The sequence below is a fragment of the Sinohyriopsis cumingii genome, chromosome 1, assembly GCF_028554795.1.
Source record: "Sinohyriopsis cumingii isolate HCF-2022 chromosome 1, ASM2855479v2, whole genome shotgun sequence".
In the NCBI taxonomy this organism is placed as follows: Eukaryota; Metazoa; Mollusca; class Bivalvia; order Unionida; family Unionidae; genus Sinohyriopsis; species Sinohyriopsis cumingii.
In genome coordinates, this window is record NC_142961.1 from 23581614 (window position 1) to 23605931 (window position 24318).

At 34.1% G+C, this 24318-nt stretch overlaps 1 protein-coding gene across 1 annotated transcript in view; it reads left to right on the top strand.

Moving 5' to 3' along the window:
- The first annotated feature begins 1074 nt into the window (after window positions 1–1074).
- Window positions 1075–24318, top strand: part of LOC149806553 (cyclin-G-associated kinase-like) — a 111495-nt gene continuing 88251 nt past the window's right edge. Inside the window, exons 1-5 of the mRNA XM_089954408.1 lie at window positions 1075–1288; window positions 18587–18648; window positions 22730–22789; window positions 23351–23465; window positions 23957–24093. Of these exons, the coding sequence (XP_089810534.1) occupies window positions 1156–1288; window positions 18587–18648; window positions 22730–22789; window positions 23351–23465; window positions 23957–24093 (507 nt within the window). The 5' untranslated portion in view covers window positions 1075–1155. The remainder of the gene's footprint in view (window positions 1289–18586; window positions 18649–22729; window positions 22790–23350; window positions 23466–23956; window positions 24094–24318) is intronic.

The window sequence follows — 24318 nt, forward strand, 5'->3', positions numbered from 1 at the left end:
GACTATTTTACCAGTTATTTTCAGGAAAATTTATAAGTTCATGTGGCCACCACTTGAATAGAAGTACTGTATGAATATACTCACTTATAAGTCAAGTCAAGCTGCAGACAAGAAAGATCCTGATCTGCTGAAGCATAATGCACCAACAGATCAAGGTCTATGTTGTTTGTTCTACTGATTACTTCTAATGAACTGCACAGACCCAGATCTGCCAGCACATTATTTGACAGCAGATCTGAGTCAGTGCAATTTGCAGTTGGGCTCATCTTTACAAGTAAGTATAGATGGATAATGAATATGTTCTAGAGTAGGATTAGATGTGTGCAGTATGAGAGGACATGATTGAAAATAAAACAAAAGATATTTCTATGTATTTTCAATTTTTCTGTTAACTACACCGTTCTTCCCATATCAGTTAATTTGTTTTGTTAATGTCCCATTGCTTTTGTAAATCTCAGCAATATTTTCACACTCTTTGTCTTTCCAGCTTTCTGTCTATCTGCCTGTTGGTTACACTATCAAGGTAAGTAGCTAGGCATTTTCAGATGTACACAATGGTGGAGGTGGGAATTACACATGTACAACTGTTTATGTGTCTAGTTTTGCCTCTTGAACTATTGGTTGTGAATAATTCATGTTGTAAAATTCACCAAAAAATATTGAATCTCTTCCATGGATTTCATGTAGTGGGATAAAAATGTGAGATGTAAAAAATTTAAAATGCAATAATAATAATAATAAAATAATAATAATAATAATAATAATAATAATAATAATAATAATAATAATAACAATAATAATGTCGTTTTTGTTTTGTTGTTGTTGTTGTAACCGTAATTTTTTTGATAACTCAAAGTCGTCTTCACTTTCGATTTGCGTTTGTTTTGAACTTAGGTAAGCCTGAAGTTTTTACGTCAATAAATTGACTGCCAATTTACATACCATCATCAATCAGATTTATTATAATTTTGCTATAACGTATAACAGTAACTGTTTAATTTCCAAGATTTTATATCAGAAATGAATTTAGCTGAAATTACGACTTAACGCAAAATTGCAAAGATGTGACGTCACCATTATCTGTGATCCGCCAGGTTCTTGTTTTATGTGACAGAGAATCGAGAGATGTAAATTTAAAGAAAGTTAATCAGCAATATGAGTGATTTTCTAAAGTCAGCCTTTGGCTACATAAGCGGAAGTAGTTCAGGCCGAGATGAAAACGATTTTGTTGGACAGATTGTGGAATTAGACAATCTGAAGCTGAGGGTCCGCAAAGTGATTGCTGAAGGTATCTATACTCCCCTCTGACTCTTTTACAGTAGACTTGATCATGTTCAAGCATTGAGATAAATTAATATGTGGTGGAGGGATTTCGAATGGAAACGGACATAATCTGAAAATTTCTCGATTCGATACTTGATCGGATTAAATGGGACTCAGATACGTAGACCTTTCAGAAATTCTTATCTTTGGCTACTGGGGAAAATCAAAACGTACATTCCTCTTCAGTATAAGGTCATCTTTTATAAAAGTTATATTCAGTCATATCCGGACTAATGTAATGTAATTTGGGGTAATACCTCTAATTCAAGCATGGCAACACTTTTAAGACTCCAAAAGAGGGATTGTCATTTAATTCTAGATCAATGTATAGACGACTTTCAGGATGCAATGAATAATATAAAGGTTTTAACAATACATGAAAGAATATTTCTTAGAAAGGCCAATTTGATGTATAAAGTATCCAGAAAAGCCATTCCTAAATATCTAAGCAATATCTTTCACCAAAGAGAAGCTGATAGTACAACAAATTGAAATTCCATATGAAGTAAAACTTACATTATACCAAGGCCAAAGAAGGAATTGTTTAAAAACAAGTTTTCAGTATACTGGTCCACTGGTATGGAACAACATTCCTAGTGACATAAGGCAGACTCCTAGCATTTCTTCTTTTCATAATTAGTGTCTTAAATGGATGAAATCTTTAGAAAATTGAACAGTTCTAGTACAAAAAGTACCTCCTGCTTTTCTGTAATTTTGCATCATTTTCTTAATCTCAGTGTGGTTCATCTCAATATCTACTCCAGAAACTTCAAAAGTTCAAAACACAGCTGCTTGGATCATACTTAGAGTACCACAATCAGAGCACACCTCCCCGCTGCTCTGTACCCTACACTGGCTTTCAATTTGATCCAGAATCAAACAGAAAATTTGTTCTCTGTGCTACATTTCACTGACGGATTCCAGTCCAACATACCTATCTTACCTCACCAGTGTGTATGGACAACTTTCTTTTGCATACCAGGGCCCAGCAATGTGGAATGAATTGCCCACTGAACTTAGACACAAAGACACAGTGATCCCATTCAAGAGTGCTCTTAAAACTCATTTATTCCGACAGCAAGCACAAACTTAAAAACCTAATAATGTTTCTTACCTTAAATATTTTCAGCATGTTTTTTTGTTTTCTAATTTCATCGTATTTGTTTTTTGTAATCATATCATTTTATATATATATATATATATATATATATATATATATATATATATATATATATATATATATATATATATATTTTATGTTATAGGTGCTTAATGTTGTAAAGCCCTTACAGCATCTACAGATTAGGCGCTATACAAAGTCCTCATTATTAATATTATTATTATTATTATTATTATTATTATTATTACATAACAGATAGAAGGCCTCAAGGTAGATTAGTTCTGTAACTAATTGAGTTACCTTCTCTAAATCTCTAAATAAAGTCTTCATTATTATCATTATTATTAATTATTATTATTATCACCCTGTGTTAGTCCTACAATGTAAGACATAGCACATGTTTGTGTTTTAGCGCTATGTCTTACTACCCAAATAACGTCCTTGTATAGTGTGTTCTGATGTCGGTTGACATCGGAATGAATAGTCAAACTTTCAAAAATATCTCACACACTTGGCAGCCTTTATCAATGCTCTTCCACTAATTTATGTGTAATTAATATACTTACTGTGCTGTCTTTATTCTGGCGGAATGAAAATATGACGCATTTTCATGTTCCAGTGACATACATTTGAATTTGTTGCAATGCGAAGGTAGTCGAGGTATGCCGACGTATGTTTAAGTGGATTCATGTGGGAGATATTTTTCTTGAACAAAACGAAATGTTGCTTATAGTTTTAATAGGCATAATGTATTTTTGTTTGTTTTGTTTAAGAATAATATTTCAACTTAACCAGATTTAAGCATTCCTGGCTTTCATCACTTCCCAGCCAACTGAAATGTAGGCCAATGAAACTTGAAAACAGGTCCTTTTCTTTTGTTAGAATTTGAATTTATTTGAGAAAAGACATCTGGGTAAGTAAAGTCTGACAAAAACATTATAACTTTACTTTGTAGAAAAGCATCATTATTGATTGGCAGTTGTGTGTGATATTTTTGAAAATATGACATTTGTTACACTGCTAGTTGACATCAAAACATGCTACACAGTGCCATTAGTTAGGTAATAAGACCCATCACCCCCAGAACAAAAATATCTGGTAATGTGTCTTACATTGTAGGACTAACCCTGTGTTTGATATCTGGTCAGTTATGTTGGGTCGGGATGTTTGTTGTATCATTTATTGGAAACCTGAAATTCACAGAAATAACGAGTTCTTAATATAGGGGGGTCATTTTCCCCAGGGGCTAGTGAATGATGTATATCAAATACAAAATGCCTAAATTCAGTAAGTAGATAACTTGAGTCCTTATTCATAATCATTAAAACATTGTCTCTTTAACCCGTCAGCTACTACAGCTATTGTACAGTTTTCTAACTGCTCAGTGCAGTTATATCAGCTGTTGAAATTGGCAGACATGTAAATACTGGAGCATAATAATGTCGGATTACATAAGCCAGTGTTTCCACTTCTTTCACTGATTGATGGCTTTTGTACCTCCTAGGTTGCTCAAATTGGGAGCACAACACAAATATTGTGATGTGCATCTTTTTACTCAAATATGCTAAAATACAACATTAAGAATATTAGAAGTATATTTATATCATTTTATTGGTGTGTTTAAAAATCAGGTTATTTTGTTAAATATTATTAACAGATGAAAATGATATGTATTTTCATTGTTTTACTGATCATGTGATGATAGGTCTACTTGTCAGTTGAAATCTGGCTTAAACCGGCGGTAGAATCTGTCTTAACTGATTTCACTTTTTGTTACTTTTTGTATTTTTCGGCATGTTAAATTATAATTATAGTCTTTATTTTTATCAACATTCATTTTATTACACATTGACATTTCAGTTTTATTACGTGTTTATGCATGTTCATCAAGTCCTTTTTTCTCTTCATTCTGTACACTCATTCACTCTCAAGTGTCATAGATCATCATCCAGTGTCTCATCAATTGTACGCTGATGACACCCAAATATACAAATCTAACCACCCAACTGAAGTTGATGCTACCATCCAAGGTGTAGAGAGGTGCATTTCTGATGTGAAATCATGGATGACATGTAACAAGCTGCAGATGAATGATGATAAATCTGAGGCCATTCTGATCACAACACAAAGACCTTCTCATTCACATCCTTTACCTAAAACAATAAATATCAGCAATGCCAAAACATTAAATTCACACAATCAGTATGAAACCTAGGTGTTACTCTGGACAGTACTCTCACATTGCACCAACATGTCATGAACATATGCAAGGCTGCATATCTTGAGCTGAGGCGCATCAGCTCAATTCACAAATATCTTTCAGTTGATGCCATTAAAACACTTGTGTGTTCATTAGTACTTTCAAGACTGGACTATTGTAACTCAATTCTGTCTGGTTCATCTCAGTATCTACTCCAGAAACTTCAAAAAGTTCAAAACACAGCTGCTCGGATCATACTTAGAGTACCACGATCAGAGCACACCTCCCCGCTGCTCTGTACCCTACACTGGCTATCCATTTGATCCAGAATCAAACACAAAATTTGTTCTCTGTGCTACGTTTCACTGTCGGACTGTAGTCCAACATACCTTTCTTACCTCACCAGTGTGTACACACCAGCAAGATACTTATGCTCCTCTTCTGACAATCGTATACTCATTATTCCCACTATGAAAACAAAGTCATATGGACAGCGTTCTTTTGCATAACAGGGCCCAGCAATGTGGAATGAATTGCCTACTGAACTTAGACACAAAGACACAGTGATCCCATTCAAGAGTGCTCTCAAAACTCACTTATTTCGACAGCAAGAACAAACTTAAAGACCTAATAATGTTTCCTACCTGAAATATTCTCAGCGTGTTTTTTATTTTATTTTTTTTAAATGTTTTTCTAATTTCATGTTGTTTGTTTTTGTAATAATATTATTATGTTTCTTATCTTATAGGTGTTGTCTAAAGTTGTAAAGCACTTAGAGCTTCTGAAGATTAGGCGCTATACAAAGTCCTCATTATTATTATTATTATTATTAACCATTGCTTTTAAAGTGTCAAGAGGTACCATATTATGAGTAGTAGATTTTTTCTCATGTAATTATAACTATTCTTTCAAGAAAAACAAAAGATTCAATGTTGATGATTTATATATATATACTTTTGAACAACTGTACTGGTACAAAATATTTGTTAAAGAGGTTGCAATCATATATACTTATGTAAGTATGTCTGTATGTATGTATGTATATATGTATGTATGCATGCATGAATGCATTCATGTATGTATCTAAGTATCTATGTATGTATATGCTACTTTTGAACAACAAGTCAAACTTCTGTACATACAATAAATAGAATTTCTGAATTGTACTTGTAAATGATAAAATATTTAAAAGTCAATCTATCTTTTTCATTTTGGTCTTTTAGGTCTCACTTTTGCTACCCATGATTTTTCTTCATTTGCCAGCAAAATGTTACCATGTCAGAGTCAAAAATATTTCTCTGATTGTGTTTTGCATGTATTGTCATTTAGGGAAATTCATAAACAAAGTCTCATTTTTGATCATTAGTAATTTCCTATACTTGGAGCTTAAATATCTTAAGAATTTTAACTTTTCAGCAATATCTCACTGCCTTCATCAAGGACTAATGTTGATCACATGACTTATCATGGTCACTTGATACATGTACAAGGAGACTGGTGTAGATGGTTGGCAATTCAGGCCATTTGCCTCTGTTTAGTGCTGGCCACTGCTGTCATATTTCATTTGTCTCCTTCATCTTCCTTTTCCAGTGTTCTCTGATGTGATGACCTTGGTCTGATTGGGAATGATTAAATGTCCTGTATTGCTACAATGTTCATGTATGACAGCTCTCAACTAATATGTTCCTTAATCCTTGTTTCTAACATTCTGCCTGTTTCCCAGATGTTGTCATTCTCACAATCATTATATTTGATATAATAAACCACACCACATTTTGTCAAAGTTCCTGTTTTGTACTTCTGGTGTTAGCTGTTGTCTTACAAAGTTGTAATGCTTGTGATATACATTGATCCCATGTTTGAATGCTCTAGCTAAGACTTCTGATGTATTGCAGATTGTTACGAGTTTAGGCTGTCATAAATAGCAACAATAAAAAAGTGAAGACAATAAGCTGTAAAATGTAACAAATAATTTATTTCCCTAGAAAAACAAGTTATGGTTTTAAGAATCAAATCCAAAAATAATCAGAGAATAATCCAAGAATTAAAACTTAGTCCTAGTAATAAAATGTTCTACTGAATCTGAATTTGAGTCCCAACTGTTATGTATATTTGATTTAATTATATCTGATTTAATATATATTTATTTCAATTTAATTGTTTGTCAGTTTAAAAACAAATATTTTTCATTACATGATATTGTAATGTAAATTTGTTCACTAGAGATGATTCTTTTTTCAGAAAATAATTTGACCTTGACTGTTAGTTTATAAACACCAGGTGTTGATCTAAATCCTGACCTTGTTTCAAAATTTGTGGCAATCACGTACACAAGTTCTATGTTTATTTTAAAATGATTGGTTGTTGTTGAGGTCATGATTGGACTTGGTGCTTAAGATGTAAGCAGTTTTTTTTTTTTTTTTTCTAATAGTAAAATGATTGGTTTTCGTCAGGGTCACACAGAGTGTATGTGTCCTTTAACAAGTACATAGTTTCTATAAGCTTCGAGAGAATTATCACGTGACCCCTTGTTTACATTTAGATTAGAATATAGCCTGTTTTGGAGAATTATTCTCGGTAGAAGCTGGGCTGTTAAACTTGAAGAAGTTGCATGTTGTGCTCTTTGGAGCTATTTCAAATTATTTTAATTCAAAATGATTAATTCTATTATTTTTCTGGAAAATACATGTGCTCATATGAGATTCTTAATCAAAGACAGTTCTTATAAGAAATTAATTTTGATTTCCATAACCGGAGTGATAATTCTTGTTTTCACAAGGAACTGTAGACTTTAACACTACAGATTGCAGCATACATCATTGGCTGGAGGTTTTTTGTTGTTTTCGTCTGAAAATCGAGCAGGAAACACATTTTGAAAGCTGTTTCTGAATAAATCCTAAAACATCAACATTATGTGATCTTCCAATAACATAATGCCTAGTTATGTTAGAAACATCATTTTTCATTGGCTATTTGGCCCGCGCATGAGCAGAAGGGTAAAAGTTGGAGTTCTTTTTTCTTTTGTTTTAGCTTACCGGACCCATTATTTTCATATCGAGACCACTCTTTATTCCAAATGCTTATCATATCCTACTTTTTGCAAAAGTTCATCTGTCTGTTTGCAGTTCATACTGGTCTGCCTTAGATCTGAGATCAAAAGGTCCAAAATCCAGACAAAATCGGATTCCGACCACGGGCAAATTTTGGATAGAAACAAATGGGGTCCAAAAAAATGAGGCTTTTCCCTCTCTATTTTGTAGTGCAACTAGAAATTCCAGATTATTTGGTATCATTGTAGAGCTACATCTGTCTACATTTCTATAATACCACCCACTTTAGTATATCATACCTGACTTTGACGCTACAGAGCTCGGCAGTTGGCTATGTAGTACTACCTCCTGCCATGTAAACTCATCACCAGGAGTTAATGTATTAAATATTCTCATGGAAAAGAATTAATCTCTTAGAATCCAAATAATTTGAAGAAAAATTAAAATTTATCTCCAACTGGTCACAACAGAGAAAAACACCTTGATGTCTGAGTGTTTTAAAAGCCCAACTGAAATTATCTCAAACCATCACTATTAAATCTGGTTACTGAACAATTCAGGTAAAACCAGAATTTTGAGATAACAATGCAGAGGCTATTTACATGTCTAAAGTCACATACTCCCAGTACAGCCACAATTTCACTATAAATTCCATACTAAGAATGAATAAAAAAAAATTTTTGAAGTTGTTTACTTCCAATTATGAAATAAGGTCAGGAGCTAGGTCAACTTTTACATACAAAGTACTAATATGAGGGTTTTGAAAAACTGAACTGAATTTCTGGAAAATATCAAATCCAGTAAATAAAATTACATTACAGTATCATGTAATAAAATTTTTAAAAAAATTTAAACTAACAAACAACAATTAAATCAAATATAGATAACAGGATATATGGCATACCAATGTTGGTTATTAGCTTCTATTTGGGCCACTACCAGTTTTGATTGGTGTTGTTTTCCTCCTTTTTGGAAGTTTGAAAATCCACTCTGGAGAGTCAGTTGGCCATTTACCGATATTGCAGCTTTCACATACTCTACTTCTTTCATTTAATCTGTCTCATCTGTGACTAAGGGGCGGGGGTAGCTTGGTGCATTATAGATCTCGTGCCTGATTTCATGATGGTGACTGGAAAAAAGTTGAGGTACTGGTCATTGTAGTTGATCCATCATCATTTACTTGTATACATGTGTCAAAGAATGATAGTTTGTCATTTTTGTCTTGTTCTGAAGTGAACTGAATATGTGGGCATTGGAGTTGGGATTATCAGAGAACTCCTGAACATGGTACTCATAGTTCAGTGAAGGTATCGCTCACATATCTGAACCACGTAGATGGTGGGTTCTTGGCCGATTCTGAGGCTTTTTTCTCAAAACAACTCCATGCACAGTTTGTCAACTATTGGTGAGATTGGGGACCCCATTGGCACTCCTGTTTCTGTTGGTAAAACTGCCTATTATAGATAAAATATGTGCTGTTCAGTATGACACTTTAACTTTATCCACTGGAAGTGGAATCCTGCTGAAAAATGCTGATACATCATAAGAGATCAGTTTTCTACATAGAGGTAACTATAGGTCCCTGATCATATGGTGCTGATGATACGGTGTTTCATCATGGCCACTAAAGGCCCTGTGGCAGAAACTAGATATTTGGCCAAAGCAGACAGTACACTGCCCAAACTAGATGCTATGGGATGGTATGGAGCATCCTTCTTGTGAAATTTGGGTAACCCATATAGCTTCGGGATGTTTTCAGCAGTGGGGTAGAGATGGTGGTACAATGTGTCAGATATAATTTGGTCAGTCTTCCATTGGTTAATCTGTTATTTTATTTTGATGTTGTTGGGTGCTCCTTAGTTTCTGATATGTGTCTTTGTCATTAACCAACAGTTCTGTTTTCTTCACATAATCAACCCAATTGAGTAATACTGAGGTGCATCCTGTGTTGGTCGGTACTTCCTTTAATTTTGCTGGGGACAATGTTGGCTTTTATTTCTTCATTAGGGCTGAAATTTTGTGTTGGATCTTGTTGTAAGTGAATGTAGCTTATCTGATGTATTCTTTCAGCAATTTTATTTTGGCATAGTGTATAATTTGTTGTGCCTCAAGCCCATGGAGGATGTTTTCAATTGAATTCTGTTATTTATGATGTTTATATGGTAGCATCAAAGACTGAAATGGAGATAATTCTTCCATCGGGCAAATTTCAAGTAACTTCTTTCTGCATCATATGTCTAACAGGACTTCACTTCCAAGTTGACAAAGGATGCAGCTGAAAAGGTTGCTTCCTTGCTCTGTATAATTCATGATGATTAGTAATTTCCCATACTTAGAACATTTGTTTCATTAAAGTATTCTGAAGTTTTGGCAATGTCATCACACTGCCATCATCGGTGACTAATGTTGATCACGTCATTTGATACGAGGATACTGATGTAGATATGTGACAATTCAAGCCCCTTCATTTGCTTCCTTCACCTTTTTCGACATTAGAGGACTGTATATGGAATTGGAAGGTGAAGGAGGCGATTGAAATACCACAGTGGTACCGACACTAAACAGGGACTAGGAGCTTGAATTACCACCCATTTACTCCAGTTTCCTTCATATCACATGACCATTATAAGTCACATGATCAACATTAGTTATTAAGCACTGTTATTTTTCCATAACATTTTATTACATTCCTTCTGCTTTGGGCAAAAAATGTTTTGGTAAAGTAATTTATAAACTTGTCATTGTTTGTAAGTTTACATATTTCAATCAAAATCCTCTGAAATACAGTAGTTCATTGGCATGACAAGCCCTTTGTCACCAAATATATTTTTTTGTTGTTGTAGTTTTGTGAGTTGGTTCAGTGGTAGCAACATTTGCCATGTAGTGTTGATGCAAAGCACACTAGATGATCCAGGAAAAGAACGTTCATTAGCTTTAGTTAATGCTTTCTCATTATCTGTGCCAAACTACTTGAATGAAGGTATGCAAAAATCTATGGTATTTGTTACTGAAGATTTAAATTTACTGGAAATATGAGGGGGAAATAAGTTCTGTAGTCTGTGGTATGATGAATCATGATGCAGAAACACTGAACCTAAAATAGAGGTATGTCACTAGCCTCAGTGTTCTGCCGAGGATGTGCCATAAATATCAAAAATGTCGCATTAAAATTCCTATAGGTGAGTCATCAGGCACATAACAATTTGGTCAGGAATGAATCTGCAGTTGGAGCAAACAACTTTGAGTTTGAATAATGCGTCACTTTGGATACAGATAAACATTATGTAACATTACTCTTCTTCATTGGATCAAATATTGTACGCCAATCAGTTTTAAGGCATTTTTACTTGTAGTTGGCTGGAATGTGATGGAAGCCAGGAATGCCGAAATTGGATTAAGTTGAAGTTTGTTTCTTTAATGAAATGAATAAAAATATAATAGTATTAAAGAAAGTGTTTAGATAGCTTTGTTTTGTTCAAGATTTTTATCATCCTTTTAACCCATTTTGGTATTCCAGGCTTCCATCACATTCCAGTGAACTATAAGTAGAAATACGTCTATATGGACTGCCTAGTGTATGAGATGTTCCTGAAAATTTTCTCTTATTGTTCCAATGTTAATCGATGTTGGAACATGCTACACAGCACCATTATTTTGGCAGTAAGACCTCAACCCCCAAAACATAAATATAAGGGTTGATGACTTACATTGTAAGACTAAAGTGTGTACCAAACTAGTTTTAAACATTTGTCTTAATCAAAATTTAATCAAAATTTCCCATAGTGTTAGAAAAAAATACTTGTTTTATTTCATGGCAGCACAGCTTCATGTGAGCTAATGGTAACCTCATTATTGGGGGGGGGGGGGCAAATTTATCATCTGTTGATTTTTGGACACCAAATTAAGGAATTTAATTTGTTTTTGAATGACAATACAATTAATTAATTTTTGCCATCTGAAAACATACTGTAAATAAGTATACCATTTTTAAGTTTTATTTTTTGATGGTGTTCAGATTGTTGCATCAATCTTCTCAATTCCTTTTCGTTCTTGACACTAGAGAGAAGTTGCTGTGCATCCTCATCTTTTATTCTTCTCCACTCCCTAACAGAAGATTATTGAACTCTCTTCCGAAGGCTTTCTTTGATTGTTACCATGTGTTTCTGCATAGGCTGTGATGGTTAGCTTGTCTGTACAATTGCCCTATACAACCCATGTTGATACTTATAATCCATGATAGTTTTGCTCTATGATTGCTATGTTATTCAACTCATTTCATTTCATGAAACTTTGAAGCTTTTTCTTAGTGCATCAACTGGAAATACATGACTATATATGACTGGTAACTTGTTCTGCTATCTCTCATTACCATTAAAGCTGTGTGAAGCCCTGCATTGCAGCAGAACAAATATTACCATACCTGTAAATGTTCAAAATTCAACAACTTTTGATCCAATGTTTTTTCTTCATTTATTTATGTCATTCTCTGTTGAATTGAAAGAAAATATTCAGAATTCAAATAGTCTTAACACATTAACCCCTAGCGATGAGTTAACATGTCAGGAGATAGTAGCCTACTGCTGAGCTCTGTAGCTTCATGGTCATGCATGATACACTAAAGTGGGTGGTATTATAGAAAGGTAGACAGATGTAGCTCTACAATGATACCAAATAATCTGGAATATCAAGTTGCACAAAAAAATACAGATTAAAAAAACTCATTTTTTGGACCCAATTTTTTTCTACCCAAAATTCGCTCGTGGTTGGATTCTGATGTTGTGTCCGGATTTTAGACTTTTTGGTCTCAGATCTGAGGCAAACTGGTATGAACTGCAAACAGACAGATGAACCTTTGCAAAAAGTAGGATAAGATGGGCATTTGGAATAAAGAGTGATCTCAATACAAAAATAATGGCTCCGTTTAGCACAAAAAAATAGAAGAACTTCAACTTTTACCCTTCTGCTCATGCGCAAGCCAAATAGCCAATGAAAAACAATGTTTCTAACACAACTAGTCAGTATGTTATTGAAAGATCACCTGGGATTTGGTGTTTTCGGATCTATTCAGAAATAGCTTTCAAAATGTGTTTCCTACTCGATTTTATGGGCAAAATGACAAAAAACCTCCAGGGGTTAATGTGTTAATGTTCCCTTCAGAGGCACATTTTGTTTGCTACAGTTTGTCAGTTATGCTTACAATTACATATAGGTTGTTGTATGATACTGGGAAATTATTTTTTTCTTTGAAAATAAACCTGACTTTCAGTTTTATTTATCTTATTTTTTTATTTTCTTTGTGACTTGTACATTGGTCACTGCATCATAAACTATCTTTTTAAGGTAATCTGCAATAATTTAAGCTTCGGTATGCTCAGCATAATTACATTGACCAGGTAAAATGTGATTTATTTAATTGTCTTTGGAAAATAAACATGGTTCTTTGTTTCTATTTCTCATCTTAAACCATAGTATATGTTACTTCTTTGTTACGTTATCGTGATCAGTGTTTAATTGACTTGGAGTGGTGTTTATCACCAACTGCTAAAACTTTAATATGCCAAGCCAAAACATAATTATGGGTTACTGTTTTGCTAAATTCTGGCTTCAGCATTAATTCATATATCAGAGTTGTTGTATATAATTACTGGCACTGAATTTTCACACTGGATCTTGTGCTTAATCTTGAATATGAACAAGTATAGCCAGACATTGGACTACGGTTTAAGATGAGAAATGATTGGATATTTAGTTTTTTTAAGGCCAGTAATTCATTCATCCCCACCCGAATATTCCCTCCCCCCCCAAATAAAAGATGTTGGGTAAAATAAATGTGCTGTATTTATGGTATTCTTAGTAGTTCATGCATGTGTTATGGTCATCATCAGAAGTGCATATTGACAAATCATTGTACTGTCACTGTTTTCTGAAGAGTTATGTGCTTTTTTGGCTACTGGTCATAGATCAAAAGAGCCTATGAGATGGTCAGTTGTCCATCCAAAGTCTGTTATTTAAAAGAAGTTTGGTATTGTTACTCCTCCTGAACTGCTGCACTTGGAGGATTGCCAAGAAATTTTAACTTATCCCATGGTCAAGTTGGTTTTAAATGAAAATGGTACTACTTTGACATTCAGTATGGCTGCCACAGTTGCCTTCTTGAAAATCTTATTGTTACGGCTACTTCGCTTGAATGGATGGTCATATCAGCTTGAAGTTTTCACTAAAATACTTCTTACAATTTCTTGTTCATCTTTGTTAGAAATCCAAATCCTATTATCACTACTACTCCTAAATGGATGGTCATATCAACATTGTTTTCATGCAGATCAGATATGCAATATGGCCTCTATGGCAGCCATCTAAAGAAAACTAGTTAATACAACTGTGCTTGAACAGAAAGTCATATTGAAGACTTCTTATGATCCAATTGATCATAAATGAAAATTATGCTGATCTAACTGGCAGTATGGCCTCCATCTTGAAAATCTTGTTATTGCTACTCCAGAAGAATGGAGTATGTATCATCATGACATTTTCAGTTGGTCTTAAATGAAAATGGTGCAGATTAGAAGTCCAGTATGGCCACTACAACATGCATCTTGAAAATCTTGTTATCAGTAGTCCTGAATAAAAAATATCTTGAAAATGTGTTATCTCTACTCCTTTCCAAATGGATGGCTATATCAACATGTTTTCTCCAGTAGCCTTCTTCTGATACCTAGTTGATCCACAATGACTGCCTTGAAAATCTTTTTGTCACTCATCCCTTGAAATGGATGATCATTATATTATGGGGTTTTCCCTGAAAGACTTATGATGACTTTGTCCTAAATAAAAATGATGCCAGGTTGTCATCCAGTATATGCACCACAGCAGCTAATTTGGCATTTTTTGTATTTCTGAAGAATATCAGATATAGTCTCAACATATGACAGTTAAAAAGTAGAGTGGGTCTTGTCTTGAATTCCTGGAAATTCTTTTGCCCAGTAGTGCCAGCATCTTTGAGAGTCTCTATCTTATATTGTTCCACTGGTCATAGGCCAGAAGAATATTTGGTCTGGTCATTTGTCCTTTGTCCCATTTCTATCTGTCCTTTAGCACAATTTTTTTTTTATTGCTGCTGCTCCTAAACTACATGGAGGATTGCCATGAAACTTAGCAGACACATTCATCACATGGTCTGATTGGCCATCAATGAAGATGGTTGTGTTTGGATAGTCAGTAAGATTGCAGCAATGACCTTCTTAAAAATATTATTGTCACTATACCCCCTGAATAGATAGATTGACACGAGTTTTAACTAGAAGACTTCTTATGATGTCTCATTGGTACTAAATGAAAATTATGCTAATCTTGGACGTCCAATATGGTCACCACAGCAGCCATCTTTGAAAAATCTGGATGCAGGTTGGGGTTTTCCCTAAAGAACCTCTTCTAATGTCTCCTTAGTCCTAAATATAAGTGGTGCCAAGCTGATGTCCAATATGACTGTAACAGCAGCCGTTTTGAAAATCATGTTAGCATTCCTTTCCCTCCTGAACAGAAAGTCAGTTTGGCATAGTTTTTCTTTTCACCATAAGATTTTGTATGATGTCCAGTGGGTCCTAAATGAAAGCATGTTCATATCAACATAGGTTTTTACCAATATATTTATTGCTAGAGGTTGTCACCAGGAGACTTCTAATGATGTCTACTTTGTACTACATGAAAATGATGCCATTTGATTATCCAGTAGGATGACCATGGCAGCCATCTTCTGAATGGATGGTCATATCAGCATGGTGTTTTCACAACAAGACTTATTTGGTGTCTAGTTGGTCTTAAATGAAAATGGTGCCGATCTGAAGCCCAATATGGCTGCAGTGGCATCCGTCTTGAAAATCTTGTTATTGCTATCCCATGGAGTTTTCCAGAAAAAGCTTTTTATGATGTCTAGTTTGTCCTAGATGAAAATCTGTCATCCAATGCCTGTTGTCAAGGCTTCATACCAGAGATATCAGCTTGGTGAGCTGCGTTTCTGTTACCACAATATTTAATCTGCATCATTCACTATTCAGTTGTGAAATTTTTTTAAAGATTTTATTGCTCCATCAGATTCCATCCAGCATTCTTAATGCCAGTGAATGTTGCTACAGCTGGAACAAGAATGCTTAAACTTATGGCTGTTTTGTAGTAAATGGTCAGATCCCCAAGCTTTATTATGATATATTGAGACATCCTTCATCTGTCTGTCTGTCTTTTCATCCATCCATAACTATCTTTAACTGCTTGGTAGAAATTCACGAGGTTTGGTATGTAGATTGTCCATATGGTAACCATCCACCCAGAGTGATTTAGTTTTATGGGCCATTTCCTCACGGGCTCCTGAGAAAGGGTCATGGTCAAATATTAAAAAAGTTGCAATTCTAGTAACATTTTTTTCTACCTTTTTGGATGAAAGTTGCAATCATAGGAGGAAGGAACCATTTATATGTAATAGATTTTGGGCTATGATATATGGATCAGGGTCTGGTAAAGGGGTGAGGGTTGTGCATATATTTAATGAATGAGGATTTGCCCTGGATGTGGCTATAATAGAAGTGTGTAATGTGTAACTTTAATTCTTAGCAATGAGACATATTGATCTTGCCATGGTACCTTCAGAAGGAACTAATGGTTTTTATTGTTAACATCTCACTGCTATGATGACCTTTTTGGGGGTGAGGTGGGGTGATGTTCTCTGAAAATAATCATGTTTTCTATGTTTAAAGAAAAGTCTTGACTTCTTAAAGTTGTTTTGACTTGAGGTCATACAAGCTTTTGATAAAGAATTTTATAGTAGTCACAATCTACATGAATTCAAGTAAATTGTAATATACTTTCCCAATCAGTATTCTTTCCCCATACATTATAATACTGCCCTTAAAGTTCATGAAGGTCAAAGTTTTCACAAGAAGCAGAAAATTGATTTACATATGTCAAAAGATTCCTTGTAATGAGGAAAAAACCCCATAAAACATGGATAGCAGATTTTCACTTTTGTGATTTATTTGTTGTATTTTATACAGTTTAGTATTGAGCTCCATACAGTATCATGCTGGATCATATGTTCTCTCTCTCTCTCTCTCTTTCTCTCTCTCTCTTTTACTCTTATAGGACTGGGACTAGACTCGCTTGGTTCAGTCCCAGCAAAGGAGTATTGATTGCTTGGAACGCAGTTAGACTGTAAGATCAATTGTATCCAAATGCTACAGATTTGTTAGGCCCACTATGTTCTTGCTCTTAGATTTCATTCTAATGCACTTCTTGGCAAGCACATAATAAAGCCTGAGTGTTCAATTTTGTGAGTTTTACTTCCTTTTATGATTTCTGATACTAATTACACATCATTATTCATGTGCACATGCAGATATGTTTACATTGATATCGTTGCATATGATCTCCATTATTCATTTATTCATCCATAAATAATAAGCAACATTTTGCACAGTATCTATATTCTTAACCCTCCTCCCTGAAAAGTTGGAGAGGCTATACTCTGTATGCATACTTATGATGATGTTTTGCATTTGCTTTGCAGAAAATCATTTTGAAAGACATATTGGTAGGAAGAATGTTGTCCTTTAATAATCTGTACATGTGCAGTATATATTATAGTTGTTGTAAGCCATTTAGTATGCATTTGTCCATTTATTTATACTTGACACATATCTGGGATGTTGCAATGACTAATAGGTGCATGGGGAGGGAATTCATAATTCATTTGTTATAGAATTTTGAATAAAAAGCCTGTTTATTGTTGTAAGTGAAAATACAGTAGTATTTGTATATCCACTGAAAATAAACATAGCATCCAGGAAATAGAAAATGCATCACAAAAAGGATTTTGTAGTTTCTTTATCATGACACCCAATTTAAAGTTAACACTCGCCATCTTCCTTGACTGTTCATTGCATATAGAATTCACTAGCTTATTGATTTCTCATTTCCAGTATTGATTTCATTTGATCATACCTTAAAATGTGTAAATGTTCACTCTGACAAATAAAAGAATTTAATATTTAATATTATGCTCTCACACTTGTCTAGTAAAGTTGAGGTCATGACTTATTTATTGTTACAAGGATGATTGTAATAGACTGAGTGAGCCTATTTCATAGTCTGTAATAGTGAGACTGAGAGCCAATTTCATTGACTGTAATAGTCAGACTTAGAGAGCATATTTCATAGTCTGTAATAGACTGAGAGAGTCTATTTCATAATCTGTAATAGTCAGACTGAGAGAGCCTATTTCATAGTCTGTCATAGTCAGACTGAGAGAGCCTATTTCATAGTTGTAATAGACTGAAAGAGCCTATTTCATAGTCTGTAAGTCAGACAGAGAGCCTATTTCATAGTCTGTAACAGTCAGACTGAGAGAGCCTATTTTTCATAGTCTATAATAGAATGAGAGAACATCAATTCATAGTCTGTAATAGACTGAGAGAGCCTATTTCATAATCTGTAATAGTCAGATGGAGAGAGCCTATTCCATTGTCTGTAATAGTGAGACTGAGAAAGCATATTTCATAGTCTGTAATAGACTGAGAGAGTCTATTTCATAATCTGTAATAGTCAGACAGAGAACATATTTCATAGTCTGTAATAGACTGAGAGAGTCTATTTCATAGTTGTAATAGTGAGACTGAGAGAGCCTATTTCATTATCCCCTATATAGTAGATTTATTTTTGTTGGTATCAGTTTACATGGTTTTGCAACCCAAAAATGGTGTTTTCATTAGTATTTAAATTCAAAGATGATAAAACAGATCCAATCCCCTTTACAAATGCATAGTTCACTTCAACCTAAAATTCCATAAAAATTTGTACTTGCTGAATAATGTGATTTCATGGTTTTCTTTTTTCATTACTTTACAGGTGGTTTTGCATTTGTGTTTGTGGCTCAGGATGTAACATCTGGGAAGGAGTATGCCCTTAAGGTATTTTGGAGGCCTAGATGGTCAGCCTTTCTTTTTCTTTTATTTCCTTCATTTTTCCCAGGTACATTTGTATCAGAAGGCATGTATAACTGTTATAGTGCTATCAGTCATTCATCAGAGGTTGATTTTTTTTCCATCTTGAATAAATTATTTGCATCTCTTCATTGCATAATTCATTTAGACCTGTGGTTGAAATAGTGCTTTTCAGTGAAGAACTCAAACAAGACACAGGTCAGCTGTCTGTTTTTGCCATTGCATGAGTCTAACCTGTCTAGATTGACATCTTGCTGATGTGTATAGGCAGTGATTGGTCCACTAAACAGGGCTAAATACTGGCTCTTGTTGAAATTGAATGCATCAATGCCTCCAAAGCAACAAGCATAATGTCAGTCAGTGTCTTTGATATTTCATGAATATTTTTTAGTTAGTGGTTAGGAAAGATCAGTCATGGGCTAAAAGTCATCGGTCAAGTCGTAAAAGTGTGTGCATACTGTGGGGGTGGGTGGTGAGAGCTGTCTTGATTAGGAAATCTCAATATACAGTGTTTACAGAGAATTTTGAAAGCACTCATCCAGTGAGTTTCAGTAGATCTCATCTGTCATCTTATCCCTGTCATGATATCACTCTGGAGTCAATATTTTTTTGGGATCTAATTGAAGTTAACACACTTTCTTTTCTTAGAATGGATCAAAAGAATCATAATTACCTAAATAAATAACTTTTATATATGTAAAAGCACTTATTTGAAGTTAAAGATACAGTACCGTACATAGTGTTGCATAATGTGCATGTGAAAGTATTAGTTGATACTGTAGGAATACAGTCAAATTATTGTGAATGACTGCAGCAGTGATAGACCATCCCACTTGATAGAAATAAAAGAGTGAATAATTGAATAATTTGTTGTATACTGTGATGATCTCTAATGAGAGATTGTACATTTTAAGAGACTACTTTTTGATCACATAAGAGTGGTCTCCCTTCAAGACCAGTTAGATTCTGGTGGCTTGGAGCAAAAACATGTAACCTACTGATCCAAATCTTTGGAATCAGTCAGACTTGAGCCATTGAACATAATACTATTTAGTTCACCAGGCCATAAATGGGTTTATTGGTCTGGCCCTATATCTATCATCTGTCATCTGTCATGCATCTCTCTTTACAGTTGATCATTGAACGTCTGGAATCCATATTTTTGATCTAATTTCAGTCAAGCTTGGAATATGGGTTTATATTGTTAAAATCTTTTGATAAAAAGTGAGCCATGCATGTTATTGAGGGGTGTGTGTGTGTGTGTATGTGTGTGTGTGTGTGTTTTCTTGCTTTGATCCCACATCTCCCACTTTAGCTCTTTTTTCTTCAGTTTATTCAGCAAGAATAATATGGCATCATATATTAAAATAATAACAGAAAGATAGGTGATATATGCTATAAATTCTTCTGTCACTTTATCCTTAATAACTTTGAAAATATCATTGTTTACAAGAGAGTACACGTATGCCACTTATTTCAGTGTGTGGAATTGTGTACACAGTAATGACTATTGCTCTTATCAGTGGCCATTAATGTCATGAATAAAGTGATTTCAATGAAAAATGTTAGATTCCCATGAATCTATTACCAGGCAATAGCTGTCGATTAGCATTCTAAGTCTGAAGTCATCTCCCTATGTATGTTACTGTAGAGTGAGTCAACAGTGGACAGTCAGGACATTTTCTACCAGCTACTGCACAGTAGCATGCCACCATGTTTTAAAATGTATGAATTTGTTGAGTGAACGTGTTGCTGTCACAAAGCCACATAATTTAAAATGAATAAAATAATGATTTGTTAAAAAAAAAAAAGGAAGGAGTTCTCTTATTATCATATAAGACTAGTTTCTTGCGATATACAAACCTAACCATATTACTATTTGTTTATTTTCCTGCTTAGGGACCAACTTTTTAAATTTTAAAAAAGTTTTAATGGCCCTGATTTACAATTAAAATTTGTTTTTTTTTTTTTCTTCTTCAAAAAATCTAAACGGTATATATTTTTTTAAAACTATATGCCATCTCTCACCCACTGATAGCATAATAACCACATAGAACAAAGTCTTAATGACTCACACTATACCTTATTACAGCTTTTGGCCACTGTCGCACTCATTGTTTAAAAGAAACACAAAAAACTGTTGAATGAAAATGTTTCTTGTCACAAGCCAAACACTTTAAAACTAATAAGATATTAGTTTGGGGAAAAAAAGAATATTGGATTTCTGATACTGTTTAGAAGTGCAATGGGGTAATACTTTTGTCTAAAATTGGTTTCTAGCTATATATAGAATCAGACTGTTTAAAAATCATAAGTTTCAACATTAATTTTTTGGATACAGCACATTGAATAGAAATCTATCACAAACATTGTATGGCTTTGTCATGTTTGACTAAAGCTCTGCTGTGCTACAGGCTTTCATTTTTAACAGTGCATGAAAGCGAGAGACATAAACAGCAGATGTTTTTGCTAACTAAGAAACTGACATGAATGATTACAGAGGGTACATTTTTAAATGTGCTGCAATTATCTTTAGTTTGGAATTCATCTGCAGACAAAATTTAGAAATAAATTAGTGATATCACTCTTTATTCTGAGATAAGTAAGTAAATTACTGCTTAGCAGTGCTTTATGTATTTAAAAGAGAATTTGTGTAGTTAATAGCTCTCTCACATTATGACGAAATTCATGTGAAATATTACCATGGACCCCATGACCAGCATCATACCAATGTATAACAATATGGGTTGAAAGAAAAGGTGATACTTGTTTTCAGATCTTCATTTCTTTTTCAAAATACTATTATATACGAAATTCCACATATTTCACTATTTTCGATAAGTTGTGGTTCTGTACATACAGTGGTTTGCAGGATAATGAGGTTCAGTACATTACTTAATCAGCGGTTATTGAGAGCTGTAATTGGGTTATTATTAGTCACAGTTATGGACCTTGAGAGCTGTAATTGGGTTATTATTAGTCACAGTTATGGACCTTGAGAGCTGTAATTGGGTTATTAACCTGCTGTTATTGTGTTTTTATTATTTTATTATTATTTCTAGTCAGGTTACTGTATATAGTCCAACTTGGGTATAATTAGCATAAGTGAACTAAAAGCTTCAGAAAAACTTTATACATTAAAAGTTGGTTTTCATCATTGCTACAATCATCCTAATGTACACATTGACACTATATACAGTGACCCTAGAATTAATATGAAAGGTTCACAATCACCTGTAAATAATTGGGATTTACAACCTTTAAAACCAAAATCTCCTTGACCATCAGTTTGGAGCAGATGAAGAACTTCTACCAGGGATAACTGGTTAAGGCCATTGAAAATATGAAGCCACTTATTAATAGCAATCAGTGCAAATAGATAGATACAGTGAAACCTGTCTTGAGAGACCACTGCTAGATGTAACATATGATGGTCTCAATCAGTCTATTCCATATACATGTAGATGTAACATATGACGGTCTCAATCAGTTTATTCCATTTATATGTAGCTGTTAGATAAAGTTGCTTTTGTGCAATTAGGAAAATCTGACCAAGAGATCTTATAATGATAGGTCAGAATAACTATAGTTACATGCTTTAAAACATTTATATTATAGGACTGTTCTGGTTCTGTTAGGTAATTGTATTGGTCCATGTGTCTTTTTCTATGTTTTGTTAAAAACATTTTTTTAGAAGAATGCCACTTACACATCAACACTATACTGCAAATGCATGTGCTTGTTTGAACATACCAATTAATTTACATGCCTGTTTATCATTATCAGAAAACAGTTTTTTGGTGAATGTCATTTTAGTGGTGAACAACTCTTTATATAGTCCCCAGGCAGGTTATTTCAGCAAGAACTAGTTATTTTTTTCTGTGTTCATTCAGATTTCTACAGAGAAGCTTTACATTGATTAATATCATTTGAAGATTATTTAATATGATCTGCTTATTTTTCTTTTCACTTTTACAACTGTTATCAAATTGAATAATGTGTTTCATAGTTAGCCATCTTTAACAACCGTACATTACTTTTTTGGCAGCGTCTTTTGGCCAATGATGAGGAGAAAAATCAACTCATTCTTCAAGAAATCAAGTTTCTTGTATCCTTTACTGTCAGTGATAACTGGTAGTGTTCTGTTTGGTTTATTACATGTTTGTACATCATTTTGGATGATCTTTGCCTTTTACTTATAGGGCCTGTTGTTAACTTTTTATCAGTTCTAGCATTTGATATTTCTAATATTTTCAGCTAGCAAAAATCTAGCTATTTTCAGTGTCGACCTGCATATTTCATGTTTTGAAACAAAAATTTAAACACAGTTCCAAAAGTACCAGTACCATATCACAAGCAAGACATGTTTTCAGCTTGTAATATCAGAATTGTAACTCTCCAAATGCTAGCTTCTAACCTGATGGCATCAGTTTCGAGCTCAGGTCGTATAACAGTGCTAGTGGATAATAATGTGGCATGACGTTCAACTTGGAAGATTATTGTTGGCATATTATTAACTCAGCTCAAATGTCTAGCCATTAAATTGAATCCTTTTTATCTTAGTAAACATTGCTATAGATACACAGATAAATGGATGAATGGATTTATATGTATTGTCCCATTCATAAGTGAGATGTATTTTGGCATGATTGTCCTTCACAAATGTCAGAAAAAGTTGTCAGGTCACCCCAATATAGTGCAGTTCATTGCAGCAGCAGCCATTGGAAAGGAGCAGTCTGACCATGGCCAATCGGAGTATCTTCTGCTGATGGAGCTTTGCTCAGGTAAGCCATAAAGCAGTCTTATTGAGCACTGTGTTTTATCAAGAAAAAATTAGGAATATTTTATACTGCCCAATAATATGCATGTGTAAATGTGTAAGTGTTGTGCAGCCTCCCAGATGTCATTTGAAATAAAGATTTTTAAACCTTGGGTTAGGATGGGGTTTACATATGCAGAATGGTTTAAGGATTTTTAATCAGCCCCTTAGGATATTTGGAATGGTTCCATGGAATTGTTATAATAGCTGAATATAGTACTAAGGGTGTCTGCATGGTTTAACAATGATTGATGTATGGGATATATAGAAATTTTAGTGCATCCATGTCATGTTATAGAGACTCATTGCTTTCTTCATTCTGTCATGATGTATTGCAGTGACTACATTATTCTGCATGAAGGTCACATCAGTACAGTATGAGATGTTTTGCTTTCAGTTAATGAGGTAACGATTTCCTAACACTGCTTTGTACCAAAATATCCTGTTGCATTACAGGTGGTCAGTTGGTGGATTTTCTGTGCAAGGATGCAACACTGCCCTGTGATCAGGTCCTGCAGATATGCTATCAGACCTGTAAGGCTGTGCAGCACATGCATAAGCAGAACCCACCCATTATACACAGGGATCTCAAAGTAAGCTTATATACACACACACATATTAAATATTAAATTTACCATGTTTACAGAATTTAAATGTATGCTTACTGTATTAAGCTTAAGCAGTGATTGTTTGGAATGCAGAAGATAAAGTATTGTCTCAATGCTTTCAAAAAAGTTGTTGTTGTTGTTGTTGTAGGGTTTAACGCCATTTTTCAGCACAAGATAGGCTAGACATGGCGGCCAGTATAATTGGTGGAG